Consider the following 21142-nt stretch of genomic DNA (forward strand, 5'->3'; position numbering starts at 1 on the left):
TCACTGCTGAATGGCTAGGCCAGTGTCTATCAAGGCCCTGGGATCCTCCTGTCTCTGCTATGTAGTGCTAAGATTACAGGGCTGTGCTGGAAATCTCAACTCAGTTCCCTGTGCTCAAATGGCAAGCATCTTGCCCACTGAGCCACCACCCAGCCCAGGTATGACTTCTTAAAAAAAATAATCCAGGTATTAAATATCCATAACAAATATTGGCAACAATTCTCCTTTCTAAATTTAATTTTAAAATTAAAATTTAGTTTGCATGACTGTCTTAGTTTGTTTTTTACTTCTGTAAACAGACACCACCATGACCAAGGCAACTCTTATAAGGACAATATTTAATTGGGGCTGGCTTACAGGTTCAAAGGTTCAGTCCATTATCATCAAGGCAGGAACATGGTGATGTTCAGGCAGGCATGGTGCAGGAGGAGCTGAGAGTTCTACATCTTCATCTGAAGGCTTCTAGGAGGATACTGGCTTCCAGGCAACTAGGATGAGGATCATAAAGTCCACACCCACAGCGGCACACCTCCTAATAGTGCCAGTCCCCGGGGCCAAGTATATACAAACCATCACTGTGTCTTTTTTTTTTTTTTTTTTTTAAGTTTTGGAGTCTACATGACTGTTTTTGGAGGGAGCCTCCCTTCTTTCCACATTTCTCCCATATTCTTTTCCCTCCTCTCCACACTAAATTACATGAAACTCTTTCCCCTACTTTCCTCTCTAAAGTATCTTACTGTATTCCTTTTAAAAAAAGATTTGTTTATTTGTTTGCTTTATGTGTGTGAGTATACTGTAGCCGTCTTCAGACACACCAGAAGAGGACATCGGATCCCATTACAGATAGTTGTAAACCACCATGTGGTTGCTGGGAATTGAACTCAGGACCTTTGGAGGAGCAGTCAGTGCTCTTCATGGCTGAGCCACCTCTCCAGGGCACTGCATTCCTAAAACAGGGCATTGGATTTTACAAACGTGCTTCTGCAGGAGAGGGTCTGGGAAACCCCTTTTAAAGGTCCTTTATCAAGTCCTACACGGAGGACTTGGAGACAAGGGTGGATGTAAAAGTTCTCCCTGCTCTAAGCATGGACATGGTTTGGCGGACATGCAAGGTTGCCATCCCAATTGGCCGCAGACATACTTATCCACAAGGTCACTGTCCATGTTGTGGTCGAAGCGTAAAGCACTGTCATAGCTCTGCCCCAACACTTTGCAGTTCAGGCTGTCGCCCTGCGTCTGAGCGTTTGAACACAGCAGAATTCGATTTTGACATTGTGACCATCAGTATCTCTACACTGTCACGTCAATAGGGGATTGACCGGACTCTAGCTTAGTGACTCTTTGTACCTTTAACCCAAATCAACTGTTTCAGTTTAGCATCCATTTGAGCTAAGTTACCATCAGCCAGGAAGAGCCATGTCTAGCCTTGATAGCCTGGGGTTTTCCTTTACTGGCCGTTCGGTCTTTACTGCAAGGTTCCTGCCTACTCTAATTCTCTGAGTACATCACTGAGTGAGATTTCTTATTCTGGTTTACCAATCTACCTTTGCATTTGTCTCCTCACACTCTCACTGTCTCTCCAGCTGGCTGTCACCTTGGTCTTCCCTCTCTCGGTGGTACTGCTGGAAAATTTCACATGGACTAGTTTCCGGTACACGGTCAGGCTGATAGAATGGTTGGTTGGGATCATTTCCACATCTGACAGGCCTCAAAGCACTCATTAGCTCTTCTGAGATGCCATTAGCTGCTAACATGTAGCTAGATGTGGGCTTTTGCACACTTACACTGGTTTAAAGGAACAGCCTGAGCTTTTCCAGAGGAAAGGCATGTCTAGAATTTTTGAGAAAAAGGCAGCCTCTCTGTGGAAGATGGGTGCTCTCCTAGAAGCTGAGCACCAGTTGCATAGGTAGCATGCATGCAGACCCTCACACTGACTCGCCTGTGGTGTGTGTTTGGTGGAAACATGGAGGTTTAGAGCAACCTCCTGGGGACGGGGCCTGTATCTACTCATGTGTCTACTGTCTACAGGGGAGGCAGCCTGAGCCTGCTACCAGCTTACTGTAAACTTGAGCTGAGAAGTAGGGGTGTAAATCCTCCCCACTCCAGACTTCCTGTGGGTAGAATATTTTGGGCTTAATCTTAACTCCTAGGAGTCCTACTCAGAAATTTAAAAACCGTTTTCGTCTTTATCTTAAACCACGAGTGGCAAGTTTGTGGTTCGATTTCTTTAAGTAACTTGGAATGCCTACCTCAGTGGTGGTCTTGGGGGACCAGTGCAAGGGGCCTTTGATAAGTGCAAATAATGAACCCTGGAAGCCATCCCTTTGAAGCCTTGTGGTCCCTCAGGCTGCTAATGCAGGAGCAGTAAGAGACCCCAGCATACATCATGCCAGGGTTAGTACAGGACCCTGGATGAAGCCTCTTTCTGTGGGACGTGCCTGTGTGTAACAAAAACATGTTGATGTGCGTTTGTGAGAGACAAGCGTAAGTACTACAAGACCTTCATCCTCTCCCTCTGCTTATCTCCTTTGCCATAGTGACAGAAACGTTTTCTGGAGTTGTTTCTTCCATAACCTCAGGGATGCCACTCGGTGACTTCCGCATAAGACTCGGCTTTTTAAAACAATGCCAGAAGAATGTTTATAGCCTATTAATCTATTCCTGTATTTGACAAGTGTTGAGGAGGAACTATGCATACGTCCTTACACTCATAAACATTTATCTAAGCACAACAGGCAGTGCATGAAGGACATTTTTGCAAGGAGTGTCCGTGGATCGGGGATGTTGGAAGGATGCTGGCTATTTACAGTACAGAGTTACTGCCTTCTCAGGAAGTGTCACATGGGCATGGGAGGTTTGTGCAGAAACAAAAGAGAGAAAGGAAAGACCCCCCCCCAGCCATAACTGAGGCTGGAACAGAGAGGCTGCTAAGAGGCTCCTCTGTCCGCACTTGCCGTGAAGTGTGGATTCCGGGGCATGTCTGAGATCTCATGGAGCTGGGCGGTTTCCAGCAGGCACAGCTGTGCCTCGGCTTTCCCAGCCCCTCTGCTACCACACAAGGTAAGGGTTGCTCACTGATGCTCTCCCTCACTGAGTGTGTCAAGTCTGAGTGCCGTGGCCTCGAGAACTACCCCTGAACTCGGAGTCACTAGGTGACTCACAGGAACCAGAATATGGTTGTGCTCAGGACCAGCCGGTTCTCACAGCTGCACTTGTAATCTCTGAGAGTTAACAGCCAGCAAGCAGAGGGGAGATGTGTGTCCCTGCGGTCCAGGGCACAGCTGGCTCATGCTGCTGAGAGCCTTTCGTCTTGGAGTCACCTGAGGCCATTTTCAGTTTCTCTATCGGTAACTTGTGGCCTGTGTCGAGGGGGGCCAGCAGAGCACATTGGAGATTCAGTCCTTGGGTTTTTTGAATTGGGGTTGTGGCCATAATATGTATCATCTAGATATGCTCTGCCTATACATTCTCTTAACTTCAGACTTCTAGAAAGAAGACTGGTGACACAGACTGGGCTGTCGCTCAGGCTGTCACCCAGTGACCTGGCCTTTACCTATCTGTTGTCTGTACATACACTCACAGCCTCGTCTCCACATGTCAACCAAGGCCTCCCTAATGAGCAGCCATTCTGTGAGGGGGCTTTTAGGTCAGGCTATGACTCTTCAAGACACTTGCTATGTGGAGACTGTGACAGACTAGTTACCAGTTACTACACCCAGAGAGATTGTAGTCTTAGCTAGAAAAGCTGATGTTTAGCAAGTGGTCCCTCAGCACATAGGAGGTTTCATCTGACAGCAAGAGCAAGGGGCAGCTCAAGCAGGTTACCGTGGAGAAGTCAGGGCTGAGGGTGTATGCCATCAGGGAGGGCTCTCTGGTGAGGTTGCTTCTGGTCTAAATGCCTCATTTAGGCAGATGGAGGATGAAGAGGAGTTAGGCAGATAGCAGCGTAAGCGTGAGTGGGGTGAAGAGGTTAGAGAACCACAAGGAAGTGGGGCTGGTTTACTGACCACTCCTCATCCCCAGGCTAGACCAGGGTGGGTCTTATGAGGTAGAAGCTAACCCTTCCCTCCTACTCCCTGACCAAAGCCTGAGGCTTAAAAGCCAAGGTTTGTAATCTGTGTCAAAGCAGAGGTGGCACTGGCCAGGGGTAATTCTGAAAACTCACGGCCCCAGAGAGAAGAACGCAGAAGACACAGGGCTGATGAGTTGTTTGGTCTGCGTCTCTGTTCTCCCCCTGGGTATTGTCTCTGCAGCCAAGAGAACACCCAGATCCAAGGACCCAGCACCTCTGTGTTTCTGCCCTTACTTTTACACCCAGGACTGTGACTTTTGTGGAGTGCCTATGTGCTGTGTACCAGACACACAGTTCCCAGAGGCCTGAGTTGGTCAGGGGCTGTAACCCAGGGTCTGCTTATGGAAAGCATTCCTGCACACCAGCTGTGCCAGGTGTGCTCACTTGCAAATAGCAAATATTAGTTAGCTCTTGTATCGTTGTTTTTCCCAGGGAAGTAGTTTCATGGACTCCAGGAAAGGAAAGACCCAGCACGGAAGAGGGAGTGGGATTTTGGAATTGTCAGAAGAGATAAATCTGACTTTTATGTTTGACAGATTTTGTGTTAAGGCGCTAACATTTCTTAATGTATGCATTTACCTTGTTATATATACCTTAAGGGCAAATATTTCTGGTATGTATTTTGGAGTTGCCTTTTGGCACCACTAAGAATTTATACATAAATTCGCCTATGCACCCAGCCCTTGGTGTGTTAGACATCAGGAGTTCTCAGGCTATGAGAAGTTCCCCAGCAGCCGACCAGTTGTGGAAGAGTGAACCAACAGCCTAGGGAGGGAATGGCAGCTTTGGATTGTGTTCCAAGACACAATCTTGTATCTGGAGATTCCCAAATTGTTAATTGTACTCTTAATCATTAAACTCAAATGTGGAAGACCTAAGACCAAATTTGAGACCCCGAACTACATGGCATGGAGCCTAAGCTGGAATGATGGCCAAGAACCAAGCACTTTCCACGCTGCCGAGTGTCTCTCTGAGCCTGTCCACACTATTGCTCAGCCTGTCTCACCTCAGTGTTCAGGCTGTCTGTCCTTCAGGACTTGGGCTTTTTCGGGGAAGTTGGAAGTAATATTGTGGAATCTGCCTCACACGTGGGCAATGCCTTTAAGAGGGGGAGAATGGCTTATATTACATTCTGCTCACACATGAATGGAACACGTGGGGAGTAATAACACAGACACAGAGAAAGGCTCACTGGCAGTATATACACTAGAATCAGAAGCTAGGGTTGGGACATACAGCCTGTGGACCTGGTACCTAATTTGTGATGAAGGAATCGTTGTTGTGGGAAGAGTTGAGTGAGGGGAATGTGTGGGTCTGTAGGGCAGTGTTGTGGGCCCCAAGTATGGCAGAAGCTGAAGGACAGGCTGGACGTCTACCATGTGCGCCTGGCCCTCCACGGTCACCAGAGCCTTCTGTTCTGGCACAGCACAGGACTGAGAAAGAAGCGCTTTTCCTAGAAAGCAACGCTTGAGCTTCTTCTAATCCAAGCTTACATTAAGAACCTCCAGTTGGTTCCACTCAGCCACGGCTCGCCCTCGGCACACGCAGGTCCCTCTATTCCAACGAGAAGTTGTCATGAAGAAAACATTTAAAGCTGCGTCTGATTTGAATCTCAGTTTGCATCCCTTTGACGTCTTAACTGAGAGATGACAATCCCGGCGGGCGTGTTTGTAGCCTGACAGGCTGTATCCTAAAGGCCAAGCCTCCTGTCTCTCGGCACTCACGGACACCCCACGCTGCTGTGGGAATGAAGAGGGAGCCCTCTGCACATGGTGCGGGGCTCATCGCAGGAGCGGAAATTGTTCTGACATTTTTGTCACATTACATCGTCCCCTCCCAGCCTTCCGTTCTGTAAACACAGGCATGGATCATGATTTTATCCTCTGTGCTGTAAGATTCTGTGGGTTTTGAGAGGTGTATGGTATTATATACTTACCACCAAATATCATAGACTAAAGTCCTGACCCCACAAGACCTACTGTGTTTCACATAGCCTCCCTCCATTGTCCTTGGACTTAGACAATTACCCATCTTTTTCCGATTGCCCTTGTGGACTTTCCCTGCTAGTGTCTTACAACTGCGGCTACTTAATGCATCGCTCCGCAGAGGGGCTTATCTCCCTAGACCCACCTAGGTCTTTCCCCGGCTTCTCATCACGCCCTCTTCCCAGGAGCTGACAGTTAAGTCGACATGCACAGCTTGTCTTCACTTACTAGAAGACAGCTCTCAGATGCTTCCAGAATTAGGGGATTATGGAGGGAAGCCTTTCACGAGGTGTTCACAGGCAGGTCTCCAAGCGGACATGGGGTTTCCACGTGGGTCGGGCTAACACATGATATTATTGGGTCATACAGGACAGCTTTATTTAAGTGATAATAAACTAGCAACCCATCTCCCAAAATAGCATAGCACTTGGATGCTGACCAGCAGCGAGCGAGCAGGAACTGCTGCTCTCCTCTATACCCACAATTACTGCTCTCCGGGTTTTGGACATTAGCCACTGTAATAAGTATGCGGTTGAGTCTTGTTTTCATGTTACCTTCAGTTCACTAATGACCAATTAGTACCTTTTCTGTGTGTATTTGTGATATCTGCATCTTCTTTGTTTAAGATGTTTGTTCAGCTTTGGGTCCATTTTTAAAAGCTGGCTGTTTGCTTGCTTATGGTTGACTTTTAAGAGTGTATTTTGGGTGCAGGTCCTTTATGTAATATATAACTTGCAAACAGAACATAGCTTATAACAGTGCCGAATAATAAGGACCCTGAGTAGCCTGGCTTTCTGGGACATAGGAAAGTAGTGGTCACAGGGAAGGGGAGCTCAGAGGTAAAATCACTTTAGGAAAAAAAAAAGAGGAGGCAGCTCTTTAGGTTCACAGGATATGCCTCTTTGAGGTGGTAGGGGAGTATTCAAAGACTAGAGGCTGAAAATGCATTGAGACTCCTGATTCTCAGTATGGATATCCTAACGAGCAGGTGACAAGAACACAGACGTCAAAGGTGTGTGGAAAGTTAGGGTGGGGACTGTGAGCTGTGTCATCAAGCAGTGGAAGGGAGTCCCAAGGAATTAACTTTTGTGGACATAGGAAAAAGAGTACCATCTTTATTTACATCATCTGTCTTCTACCTACCACCTTTGCTCCAGTGTCCAATTCTTTCTCTACCTAGGGATGCACCTTGCCTTGTCAGGTGAGCACTCCTCAAGGGGCCTCTTGCCTTTAGCATCCTGCAGGAAGTACCAAATCGGATTCTGTTCCACAGGTACCCTTTGCCCTGTGAGGGATAGGACGGGTCTCCCTCCCTTCTCTCAAAAATGTTGTGCGCATTTTGTGCTGCTGTCGATGGTTTAATGACTGAACTCATTGAATGGCGCCATCTGCCTCTTTGGCTGCCCCGTTTGGCCGTAAGGTCTTGACAAGTGTGTATTAGGTGATTGGCAGAATTACCATATATGGATGCTCTGCTTTGTCTGTGGAAATGCGTGGCCTACTCTCTACAAGCACAAAATCAGACACAGTCTGTGTCAGAGGCAAGGTTCTTGCAGTGCTGTCATCTGGCCATCCCCAGGGACGGACATTCATTCAGTCTCAGTGACCATAGGGTACTGAAAGCAGTTTCCACACCCTACTTGCATTCTGGATTGCTTTGATTTCAAAGTTTTCATTTGAAAACATAGAGGATTATTTTGTCTTATGTATAGCCAACAGTTTGCAAGGGGTGGAAACTTCAGAACTGTTTACTTGTAACAGCGCTGGGGAACTGGCAAGAGCATCCTGAACTGACATGGGTTACAGCACCAGCTTTAGAGTCCGTGCAAGGGAGGGATTTGAGTTCACAACGATGAAGATGAACGGTGACTAACACAGTCATCCATGCCTTGGACACCCATCCATGGTGCAATGCCAGGTTTAATTGAAGCAGTAAGTGCTTTGTGCGTCCTACTGCACAGTAGAGAGGCACAGCCTGTCTCGGATGCCCCCAGAACTGGCAGCTGAGGAATAGCTCTTTGGTGTGATTTACCAACTACCATCTGAAACTGACATCAGCACTCCCCAGCCTCGATCTGCTAATGCCATCCTAGCCTTTGAATGGCAATGGTTTCGGTTTTGTGACGTCCTGCAGAGTCATTGCCCATCACTTACGCGCTTCCGAAGCTTTGCCTTTAATGCCAAGCAGCAGCCCTGTTCCCAGTAAGCAACACTGCCTCCACCAGCTCTCTGCAGCAGAGGGAAGTTGCTGAGTCTTAGCACGGTGTGTCTTGGTGCTACATACGTCCTGTCTGAAGGTACCGCATAGGTGACTCTCCTTCTCTCCGGTTCTCTTGCAGGTTTGACGGATGAAAAGGTGAAGGCCTATCTTTCTCTCCATCCCCAGGTATTAGATGAATTTGTTTCTGAAAGTGTTAGTGCAGAGACTGTGGAAAAGTGGCTGAAGAGGAAAACCAACAAAGAAGGTAAGCCATGCTGAGCGAACACTGAGCTTAGAGCGAACGTTCCCTAGCTCACGAGGAGAGAGGTTTTCACGGTTTACAAAACAAAACACGAAATAGAGGCCCACTAGCATTTTATTTGTCAGTTTTACTTTTTCCTAAAAGGTAACGTTGTCAGAAAGAACTAAATGAATACAAGAGAAGCATCCTTAATTAAAAAAAAAAGAGAGAGAGAGAGAGAAAAAAAATCTGGCAAATAATTGTTGAGAATTGCTTTAGTACTTACTATGTATTAGTCACCTTAGAGTCACTACAGGGCAGTCTCTGAGGCTGTGAACCATAAAAAGAAAAGGCTCATTTAGTTTCCAGTTCCTGGTTTGATAGCTCTGTAACTTTGACCCTCTGGCAAGGACAGTGGATGGCAGTGGCAGGGATGTGTGTCAAGAGTGAAGAGCTCACGTCAAGAGCTGGGAAGAGCTGGAGGACGGGGTTCGACCCAGGTTCCCGGTACGCTTCAGTGGCTATGGGGCTTCAACAGGCCCTTCTACCTAATGGGCCATAGCGCACCCCAGATAACTGCTTTGTTGGCCAAGAGAACACTGTCTGTATGTAGACCATGCCAACAATTAGTACTGATGAAAAGAATGCAGTTTGTGTGCACATCTTACACATTGTATGCTTTACACAAGGCAGTCTGAAGCCACTGTGTAGACTGCAGGAAGAACCTGGCTTATCTTTGACCCTTCCTTCCTTCATAGTAATAGAGGCCACCAGATTGTTCACTGTCATGGAACCTCCGGTCGTAGACAAGGATGGTCCTTTTCGATGCAGTGTAGAGAGGCAATGAAGACTGGAGGAGAATGCTTTAAATCTTAGATTTTCCTTATGGATCTCCTCTGCTCCTGTAAAGACTCTCCTCCAGAGGTCACGCAGGCAGGCGACCCTGTAGGTCACACATGAAAGATGGGTTTGTGTGTGAGGAGAGTTTCTGCAGGAGGCTAAGAAAGACTAAAATCCATTATGTGCATGTATGGAACTGTCAAAGAATCAAAAATAAAATGTTTGGGTTCAGGCTTCCTTTGTGTGTTCCTCTCTTATTCTATAAAATATAGTTTATCTTTTCAATTAATTAGTTACCTTTGCAGTTCAAATAATAGAAAACAGGGCTTCATATATTTGACTATCTAACCAAATTTGGCTTCTCATTTTTATGCACGTTATTTTCATAGACACAGTTAATTTTTACATGAGAAACTTCTATGTTAACAACAAAATAGTGGTTCTGGGGGTGTATTTTCTTAGTGTGATAAGCAGTCTAACCTCTCTGATATACAGAAATGATTGCTTTCAGGGTGTAGTAGAAATATAGGCAGTTTTCTTGCTCTCAGTACGTCTTTATAGTTTTTGAACATATTATCATGAAAATAAGTATTTGCAAACGAGGGCTTTCTCACTGATCTATGAAGCAGTTTTTAAAGTAACCATAGCAATTTGTAAAGTATCCATGAGTATGAGTATGCGCATGTGCTTGTGTAGTTTGAGAGAAAGAAAAGATGCAATGGATTGGCGACCAGCATTTTCTTCTCACCCTATCCTGGGTGATTAGGCGTGAAGGCTGACCAGTGCATTCCGTCACTGATAATCTCAGAGACTGGGAAACGGTTTGAGATGTTTGAGGCTTGAGAAGGAAGCATGGCTGAGCTTTGAAGGCACGACCTAGCTAATGGGGGGCGGGGCGCAAAGATGGCTCAGCCTTGCTCGAGTGCCTGTCAGGCAAGTGTGACAATTTTAGTCCAGATCTCCAGCATCCATGTAAGAACCTGGCAGAGTTGTAGCCACAAGTGTATAGGGGTGGGTGTGGTAGGGAAGACAATTGTAAGAGCTCACTCGCCACTTGTGTGACCAAATCAGGAAATGCCACATTTAGCGAGAGCCCCTGCCTCAGAAACCCAAGGAGGGAGAGGAAACACTCAGTGCCAAACTTTTGTCTCTATACGAATGCACACACATACACACATGTACACATGCACATATTCACACACACATACACACATGCACACACACGTACACACATACACACTCACGCATGGGTACACACACTCACCCACACATATGTTCACATTCACACACATATACACATGCATATATGCACATACACTCACAATACACTCACACATATACACATGCATGCACACTAACACACACACACTCATACATATGTACACACTCATACACATATACATATACACATACATGCACACTCACATGTATACACACATATACACATACAGTCATACAAACATAGGATGCATATTTCAATTTACTATGTAATAAGGGAGTAACATAATATAAAAATATACTTAGAGAATACATTTTAGAGTTTCTACTGCTATGATAGAACATTTTGACCATAAGCAACTTGGGAAGGAGAAAGTTTATTTTAGCTTCTCACTCTCAGGACACTCTCTGTAGCCTGGGGAAGTCAGGACAAGAACTCCAACAGGGAAGGAACCTGGAGGCAGGAGATGATGCAGGGGCCATGGAGGAGTGCTGCTTACTGGCTTGCTCAGTAACCTGTCGTGTGGCACCCAGGGCTGCCGGTACAGGAATGGCACCAGTCACAATGGTCTAGACACTCTCATATCATCTATCACTAATTTAGGGCCATGTACCACAGTCCTGCTTTTAGCCTGATCTTCTTGAAGAATTTCCTCAACTGACAGTTCCTCTTCCAAAACGAATCTAGCTTGTGTCAAGCTTACGTAAAACTAGCCAGCATCGAATGTAAAATTGAGTTTAGTTCTTACAAACGATAATATTTAAAATCAGCTCTAGTACTGCTATGTAAGCTAACACTAAACATTTTTTTTATAAGGGCTTGAGAGATAGTTTGGTGGTTAATAGCAAGCACTGCCCTTGCAGAACCAAATTTGGTCCCCAGCACCCCTGTGGAACATTCAGAACCATCTGCTCCAGCTCTAGGGGGTCTATCTGATATCCCTGGCTGCCTAGTGCACCTGCACCCTTGTGCACACAAAGACATGCACACACACATGCATGTACCAGTTACTTTCCTGTTGCTGCAAAACAAAACAAAACAAAACACCCACCACGAACAACAAAACGGTGTACAGAAGGAAGCGTTTATTGCGCTTATGGTTCCAAAGAGGCTCGGAGTTCATCAAGGCACGTGGGAAGGAAGGCAGAAGCAGGAAGCTGGATAGTCACTGGCCCAGTGGTTCTTGTTAGCTTGTGGTCACTTGTCACGCTAGTGCTAGGTGTATCTTTCCCAAGCTCATTTGAAAGCTTCCTAAGGGAGTGAGTTGCACCAGAAATGTTGACTGACATTTATACCAACTGTGTGGGACCAGATACCAGATGCGTCCCAGCTTCCCTCTCCCTCTCCCCCTCCCCCTCCCCCTCCCCCTCCTCCCCCTTCCCCCATCCCCTCTCTTTTTCTTCCCCTTCCCTCCCTCCATTTCCCCCTCTCTCTGTATACATGCTATGTGTAATATTTGCATTGACTTTTCACACTTAATTTGAAACCCCACAGCCAGGCCTTTGAGTTAGAAGGGCCAACTCAGTGCATATTTTCAGTCCCCAAGTTGTCTCCCCAGCACTGAACATTGTTTCTGAAGCTACCCTTGAATCCAAGTTCCCAACGATCCATTTCAAAGTGATTTTTGACGCAGGAGTTAACTTTTATTTTCTTTATAATCTGTGGGGCTCACATGGAGAGCCAGCTGAGAGTACTTTCTAAGCCGAGGATAACTTCCAAGGAGTTTCTAACTGTTCCATTAAACATCCGTAGATGCATTTGGGAAGAAAGCAAGTCTTGGAAAGGATTGTGTTTCACACTTAATCCCACTAAACCTTGCACTATATACATTTGTATGTGAGTCCCGATCAGTGCCCTTTGGGACTCAGAGATTGCTATAGTAGTTAGTTAGCACTGAACACCTGTGTTCATGCACAGCACAAACGTGAGGCTATGTGTAGGCGTCATCCTATGAATTTCTTGCAAGAGTCTCCAAGATGGGACCTGATTCCATACTACAAACACTGTCCTGTGTCTTACGGGTAAGAAGGACAGAGCGTTACTTGGACTGTCAGCAATGTCTCAGGTCCTTCGGTTGTCAGTGTGGGCAGAGTTAGAAAGGGAACTGAAGCGACACTCACATGGTGTCCTTGAGGTTATGATGATATTTAAGGTGAGTATTAACAAGGCCCCAAGTTCTGACGTCACCTTAATATCTGAAGGAAGTTTATTTAGTACCTGAGGGTGGTGAATCAGCCTAAATGCTTTAAAATTTGTTGGTAGAGTGCTGTCTCTTGTGGCCCGTGTGTGGCTGTGTGTGGTGTGTTCTAGAATAGTAGCTACCACTCCTATTTTTTTAAGTGCTTAATTGCTAGTTTTATTTTATTACTATTTTTAACATACTATTTTTAAGTACTGATCACTATTTTTAAGTAGTTAATAATGAAAGTCTTGCCATCAGCTACCTTAAATTTTAAAAACTTATATGGTTTTCACTGTAATACAAAGGCATAGTGATAGAATATTTTCCCTTTTGACATTGATTCCAGAGATGGGATGTATTATCCAATGAAATTCTTAGACATTTCATACCTAGAATAAAGATTTAAATAATGCCATCCCAACCTACTGTTTGATAACCCGAGATTCAGATTTATCTATATTTAAATTGGTTAATATCAAACAGATGGCTGCTATGCTGGTGTCTAGTGTAATGGCACCATAGCCTAATGAGGCGTGAGTTTCTTTGCCAGAACACACAGCTTGGCAAGGTTGTAGCCTGCTGTAGGACACAACAAATGATGTACACATTGTGAATAAGAAAACAAGCCATGCCTGAGATGGTTTTCATGGAACATAATTTTGGACACTTTTCTTTCTTTTCTTTGAAATTAGAATGACTTTTAAATTTTCCTCTGATTATTTTATCTCAGCTATTGAAACTACACTAACAACATAAGACTTTGAAACCATGCATTCCTTTGCTTTTGGCAATGGACTTTGTGTGTTGAATGCTTTGATGTGAATTATATAAATAACCAGGAGCCTACCAACTGGAGGCTAGAGAAGAGACAGCCCTGACAGTAATTGATACATTGCCTTAGTTCTGTTAATTGTGTGTCTCTGTTACCCTGATGATGTGTCTTTAAGTGATGCAGCTTGGTAGAGAGGCAGCTTGTGATTCTGATCGAACCTCAGGTTGAATGTCTAAAAACATGAAGAATTCAGTCTCATCATTATAACTAATTAAAACTATATATATAACTATATAACTATATAACTCATTAAAACTAATTTAGGCATATTCCTTTGCTATGGGCTAGACCGATTTCCGAAGCTGTTTCTGTAGTTGGTGGTGGATCTTAGTTATGCGTTCAAAGCCATTGCATTTTCTGAGCAAAAGCTGTATCTCTGGGAGATTCAAATGAATAATAATAAAAAAAACCTCTATGAATGATTAGATTCTAGAAAAGACTTGCTTTCATTCAGGTTTTTTTTTTAAATATACACTTTTTCTTTTCTGGTTGCACATATAGAAAAGGATGCTATTTAAATGTTAGTTGATGTAATTCTTTTTAGCATCTAAAATTTTTGTATCAACTATGAGAGATTTTTAAACATAGAAACCTGTGAAGAATAGTGTATAACAATTTCTCGTTGCTTTCAAGTCTATATCTTAAAGCTTTTCTGAAAGTTTAATAGTAGAAACCTGCACCTGAGAGGCAAGGATCTTGGTATGTTCTTCTATTGTTGTAAAACAAACAAACAAAAAACACCAAAAAATTCAAAAAACAAAAACAAAAAAATCATCATGACCAAAAAAAAAGTAACCTAGGAGGAAAGGGATTATTTCATCTCACAACTTCACAACTGTCACGTCCCACTTGGTCACAGGGATGTCAGGTCATGATGGGAGCAGGAACCTGGAGAAGTGGAAGCTATAGAGGAGTGCTGCTTACAGGCTTGCTCCCTCTTGCTTGCTCAGCCTGCTCTCTCACACTATGCAGGACCACCTGTCTAGGGAAGGCTCCACCCACAGGCAGCTGGGCTTTTTTTCCCCATCAGCCACCAATAAAGAAAATGCCCCAGACTCTTAATCACAGATCAATCTGGTGGCAACATTTTCTCAGTTAAGATACCCTCTTCCTAAATGACTGTAACTTTGTGTCAAGTTGACAGAAACACTCACTGTGATAGCTAATTGTACCTGGTGTGTGACTCAGTGTGACATGCTTTCCAGTCACCAGATCAGGGCATTTATTGATTACCTGCTGTGAGGGTGGAACTGGAGAAAAGGGAACAAGGACCATGCTCTTCTCTAGAAGCTCAATTGTTGCAGAGAAATCAAGTGCTTAGAACAAACAGTAACATTGTTTCAGCATTGCTGACTGGGCATAGTAGACAGATCTAGTGTAAAGTCTGGCGTAGAAGAGTTTAAGGAAACATTTAAAACCCAGTGCTGGCTTTCAGCCAGTTAAACCTGGCTTCTCTGTTGAGAACGGCTGTCTGCCTGCGTCCTTGGCTCTTTGCAGTGCCACAGGAACAGTATTTCTTGTGTTACTGCCAACAGGGAACTTGTTCTTCGTGGTGGTAGATGTTTGAGACTGTCAGAGCACAGAGACAGAGGTGTGGCTCAGGCATCGTTTGGTGGTGAAGACAGCACTGGAAGGTGTTATCAGTGACTCCTGGACCATGGAATTGTTACCCCGGAGCTGGTCACAAACTGTGTCCATGTCACTTAGACCCACTGTCTCAGTGCCCGGTGCCCTGGTTTGCATGGGCTCTACAGAACTTCTTGTGTTTGTTGGGTTTGAGGCTAGTGTTGGCATCAGAGCACCTAGAAGGCTAAAGCTAGCACTGACATGGAGTGAGGAACTCTGAGAAATGGCAAAAGCAGAGAGCAGGATTTCTGGGCTTGTTCTGAGAGCCTGGGAGGAGAGGAGAGGAGCAGATTTAGGAAGCAGGGTTGCAGCAGGAAGCAGTGGGCTGGTCAGGCAAGGTGGCCAGTGCAACCATTCAGCTCTGATCGCAGCTGGGATAAAATAAGGTGCAATGTGTGGCAGATACTTATTGGTCACTCTGCAGTGGCAGTTTTGATGTGCTGTTCTCTGAGATTTGCAGCTCGAAAACCTTTGTTTGTTTGTTTGTTTGTTTGCAGTTGGTGTGAGGTTGGGGGTCACGTGGTGGCAACCTTTCAGCATGATCGCACTCTTCATGCTTTTCTTTCATTTCCTTCCCTTGTTTCAATCCCAGACACTCGAGCTATTGAATTCAGTTTTAGGAAGGGCAGAGAGGAAAGGGCAGCGTGTACCTAGTTGCCTCTGGCGAAATCAGCCCTTGTCCTGGGAATGGAGGGTTGCCAAGAAGATAAAGTGTAGTCTCCAGAAGGCCTTATGAAGTGTGATCTGTGTGGGAGGGGTAGTTATGAGAGAACTTCAAAGCAGACACAGCTTTTGTGAAACATCACAGGGGGAGGCTGGAGAGATGGGCAGGCACTGAGGCTGAACCTTCTAATGTGAGGGTTTTTTTTTTTTTTTTGTTTTTTTTTGCTTATGTGAGAGATTTTTTTTGTTCTTTTTTTTTTTTTTTTTTTTTTTTTTTTTGAGTGAACTGTCATGACATGTCCTATCTTCTGTAGTAGGAAGGAGCCAATCAAGTTTCAGTGTTCTGGCTACCTATTGCCTCCCCAGATCACCCCACATGGCCTGTTTCATAGGTGCAGTGGCTATGGGAACTGAGGACTTGTCCCAGGTTCAAAGCAATGGCTCGACTTGGAAGTCAAAGGAAGATCTTCCATGGATTTGTATTACTGCCCCAAAATGTAAAGCCCTGATATTTGGCCACAGGTTGTCATAAAGACTGTATGGTCTCATTGTTTTCAAGTACAGTCAATGGATATTCCTTTTGGCTTCAGCACATTTTAAAGCCCAAGTATAAAACACTAAAATTATTTGGTGAAAAGTACAATTTGGGCTGGAAAGATGGCTCAGTGGTTAAGGGTATTGACTGCTCTTCCAGAGGTCTCGAGTTCAAGTCCCAGCAACCACAGGGTAGCTCACAACCATCTGTAATTGAATCCAATGCCCTCTTCTGGTGTGTCTAAAGAGAGCAACAGTGTACTCACACACATAAAATAAAATACAAAATAAATCTTAAAAAAAAGTACAATTTGAGCAAGGTATGTGTCAAGAAGAAAGGGTCTACACTCACCTTTGTAGAGGGACATGAGGGCATGTGACTGAGCAAAGGACAGGAGAGGTGGCTGGCCTCACACTTCCCAAGCAGTTGAGTGTGTCAAAGGCCACAGATATTATTAGCATGAAGAAACAATGCCTGATGAGAAACGGCTGTTGCTCTGGATATTTGAGTTGAATTTCGGCTAAACTTTTCCACCAAACACAGTCAAAGGTACCTGCCGTGGTTTAAAGGAGCATGGCCCTCATTGGCTCATACACTTGCATAGTCTCCAGTTGATGAACTGTTTGGGGAGGATTAGGTGTGGCCTTTCTGGGGTAGGAGTGTCTTTGTTGGAGGAAGTACATGGCTGGGGATCAGCTTTGAAGTTTCAAAAGGCTGTACCAGGTCTACTGCCTGCCTGCCTGTCTCTGCCTGTCTGTCTCTGTCTCTGTCTCTGTCTCTGTCTCTCTCTCTCTCTCAATCTCCCTCCCTCTCTCCCTCCTTCCCTTTCTCCTTCCCTCCCTCCTTCCCTCCCTCCATACTGGCCATGGATCAGGATATAAAGCCCTCAGCTACTTCTCCATCATCAAGCCTGTCTGCTTTCATCATGATCATGATCATAATGGACTGACCCTTGGAACCTGCAGGCAACACCCCAATTAAATGCTTTCTTTTATAAATAAGAGTTGCCTTGGTGTATAAACTCTTATTTATAAAAACAATGGTGACTCTCCACAGCAACGGAACAGTAAGCGAGACCTTTAGGTAGGACTTTAGTAGGTACACCGAGCACTTATTTTTAATATCACCTTCTGTGCCTATAAAGTAGTTCAGTGTGGGCAGGCAGACTAGGGTTCTTCGGCAGGCGGAGGACACGGAGTTACTTTTGCTTTATCATGGAAGTTGAAAGTGTTTAGATCACATGGACAGTGGGAGAATCTGAGAATTTGGTGATAAGCTGCACTTCAAACTGCTTTCTTAGCCTTCTGTTTTTATCTGTTTGTATTACTTGAAGCAGGCCCAGCTAGCAAAGAGAAGGGGTTTATTCAGCTTACGGTTTCAGAGATAAAAAGGTGTAGCACTGGCCTGATGATGTCACGGCCACAGGAGGACATACCTGTTGTCAGCAGGGATGACATTTTGAAAAGGGGACCTGAGAGGCTGGGCTCCCATATCTCTTTTCAAGGTCTCCCCAAATGAGTCCCCACTAGGTCCTACCTTTCTTTCATAGGTCTGTTCCTTCCCACCATTACACAGAGGACCAAGGCCTTCCAACCAGAGCCCCACACCCCCACCCACTGGAAGAAACAGCAGGGAGTTATTTGAAGAGCACTATGTAGTGGTTCTTCAGGGAGAGGGACCTGGCAGAGCTACCTTCCACACAGACACAGAACTCAGGAGCTGCAATGGTTATCACTTCAAGAAGACTTTTACAATGAAGGATGGTTTAGTGCCCAGTGGCTTAGCTGGAGATGTGGGAGGAAAAGCGAGCAAGTCTCTGAGCTTCCTCCCAAGTGTCTGTTGCTCTAACACAGACTCCCAGAGCCTCGCAGGCTGGTTTAACCTGGGGCACCTGGTACAGAAGTAGGTAAGTGTTTTGGAAAGGCACCCTAGTGGGCTGTCTAGATTGTTTTCTCCTTGAATATAGCTGAGCACCCTAGGATGTTCAGAAAGCACTTCAGGGCTTTGAAATGCCAACAACTGAGGGGGCTGTTAGCCCTTCCCCAACCCTTTCATTCCCAGGGTTCATTTCGCATGGAAACTTTAGGTGATTGGGAACCCATGGCAGGCAGTTCTTGGGGGAGCTAGTGGGAGCCCCGAGAAATGCCCCATGCTCTCTGTAGCAGCAGGGCAAGGATAACTGCACTGTGGGGTGCAGGCAGCAGGTGGGGCCTGCCTGGCCTTGGGTGCCATGAAGGAGGCAGGAGGGCAAGCATCCTCCTAGCTCAGCTTTCCTTTCTCCCCCCCACCCCCCACAACCTCCTGCAGTTCCTCTGAGGTTTCTTAACCTTCTGAGATGAGGTAGACAACCTGCCATTTGTTTGTGTGTCTGAGTGGTTACTCCCTAGGTGTGTGTGGGGGGTCATGATCACTACTTCTTTGCAATTTCAAACTGGGGTGGGTGGTTTTTTTTTTTTTTTAAATCTTTGTTGAATGATAGCTATTGTTTTTCTCATTTCAATTTTGTTTTCATTCCTTTGTAAAGTTTCTCTGTTGCCTTCTATAAGTACACTTAAAAATGCCTTTAGTGTGGAAAAGCAGGCTTTCCTCACCCACACAGTTGTGGATATCTGTCGGAGGCAGAGCCCTAGGTGAGGCTTGACCTTCCAGGACCTGCACACTGGCCTGATCTGCACATGTGTGTGGCCAGAGGTCTGTGGATTCCTCCTCAGGGGCAGGACATGTGAGGTCTGAACGTTTCATACTGCACATTGAGTGCCTCACTGGGGTTGAGAATCGACCTCACATACCATATGTCAGAATGCTGGCTGCCTCTTCTAGTTTGTCCCGGAGTGACATCATTCTCAATGTGAAAAATGTTCTGTGTCCTTTCCCATTTATAAGTCACAGTTCTATGACAACCTGTAGAAACCGGCTGCAGGCTGCCAGCCCCTCCCTGTTGATGTCTGCATCCAATGCCCTTTTCTTTGCAGTGAAGGTTTTTCCTCCTGTGATAGCTAATCCGTTATATCTCCTCCTCCTCCTCCTCTTCCTCCTCCTTCTTCTTCTTCATTTAAATTTCAAACGCTATCCTGAAAGTCCCCGATACCCTCCCCCCGCCCTGCTCCCCAACCCACCCACTTCTGCTTCCTGACCCTGGCAATCCCCTATACTGGGGCATATAGTCTTTGCAAGACCAAGGGCCTCTCCTCCCAATGATGGCCGACTAGGCCATCTTCTGCTACATATGCAGCTAGAGACAGGAGCTCTGGGGGGTACTGGTTAGTTCATATTGTTGTTCCTCCTATAGGGTTGCAGACCCCTTCAGATCCTTGGGTACTTTCTCTAGCTCCTCCATTGGGGGCCCTGTGTTCCATCCAATAGCTGACTGTGAGCATCCACTTCTGTATTTGCCAGGCACTGGCATAGCCTCCCAAGAGACAGCTATATCGGGGTCCTGTCAGGAAAATTTTGCTGGCATATGTAATAGTGTCTAGGTTTGGTGGCTGTTTATGGGATGGATCCCCGGGTGAGGCAGTCTCTGGATGGTCCTTCCTTCCATCTCAGCTCCAAACCTTGTCTCTGTAACTCCCTCCATGTATATTTTGTTCTCCATTCTAAGGAGGAACAAAGTATCCTCACTTTGGTCTTCCTTCTTCTTGAGTTCCATGTGTTTTGCAAATTGTATCTTGGGTATTCTAAGTTTCTGGGCTAATATGCACTTACCAGTGAGTGCAGATCGGTTGTATCTCTTTACATTGCTTCCTTTTGTTCATGCCCCCTTGGCTCTGCTATGACCATTTATGGCTCTGAGTTAAGCTGTGTTGTTGGGACATGAAGAGTTCTTCCCTGATTCCAGCAGACTCTTATGCTCTCAAGACAGGGTAGTCTCATTTTGTGTAGTAACATTTGTGCAGGCTTTGAGCCAGACAGCTGAAGAGGGAGCTCAGCCCCCTACCCCTTACCTCAGCAGCCTTCTGAGCCTGCTCCCACCTCCCTGACAAGGCAATGGGATCTTTTTATAGACTGATTCAGGGCTGGCCTCTGACTTGGGTAATCACAAACAACAGCTAGATATGTTAAGAATCCCTGGCTATTAACTTTCCTGGTGTACAATGCTGTGGGTTTTAGCACATCTAGGTTCACGTTACCACCAGATTCAGGACACAGCACACCTGTGACACTACTGTCTCCCCTGCTACTCATATCCCTACACATCTAATTCTGCACTAACTAGATGGCTCTCTATTGCTATGATTTTGGATTTGGTTTGGTTTTGTTTTTTTCTGGTTCTGTATATATCAAGTAATGTTTAACCACTTCTGATCATTCGTGAGCCTCTTGGCACCTCGGCTGTGAGAGCCTCCTCAGCTCTGGTATATAGGGGGTGTTGAGCTGTCTTTGGTGGGGTATGACCACCTGGCATTGTCAAGCCTTACCTAAAGCATAGTTGGGTCATTTCCAGTGTTTTGAAGTCAAAGCTAAGAGGATGGCTCACCAAGTAGAAGTACGTGGCTTGAATGCCTATTGATCTGAGTCTCATCTTTGCAACCCATAGTGAAAGGGGATCTCGGTCATCCAAAGTTGTCCTTGAGCATCCATGCTCCAACCATGCTGCATGTGTGCCTGCATCTCCAGATATGCATCACACACAGTAATAAAAATAATAATGATAATAATAATTATTATTATTATTGTGGAATGGTAGAGAAAGATACCTGTCATTTATTTCTGGGCTACACACACACACACACACAAACACACACAC

General features: G+C 45.4%; 1 protein-coding gene across 6 annotated transcripts in view; it reads left to right on the forward strand.

Moving 5' to 3' along the window:
- Positions 1-21142, forward strand: part of Pde10a (phosphodiesterase 10A) — a 460257-nt gene that overhangs the window by 364805 nt on the left and 74310 nt on the right. For all 6 annotated transcript variants that reach the window (XM_029471092.2, XM_085832549.1, XM_029471089.2 and 3 more), the window contains one exon: positions 8397-8522. In XM_029471092.2, coding sequence (XP_029326952.1) covers positions 8397-8522 — 126 coding nt within the window. The remainder of the gene's footprint in view (positions 1-8396; positions 8523-21142) is intronic.

The sequence above is a fragment of the Mus caroli genome, unplaced genomic scaffold (assembly GCF_978045245.1).
Source record: "Mus caroli unplaced genomic scaffold, Mus_caroli_1 scaffold_18, whole genome shotgun sequence".
Lineage (NCBI taxonomy): Eukaryota > Metazoa > Chordata > Mammalia > Rodentia > Muridae > Mus > Mus caroli.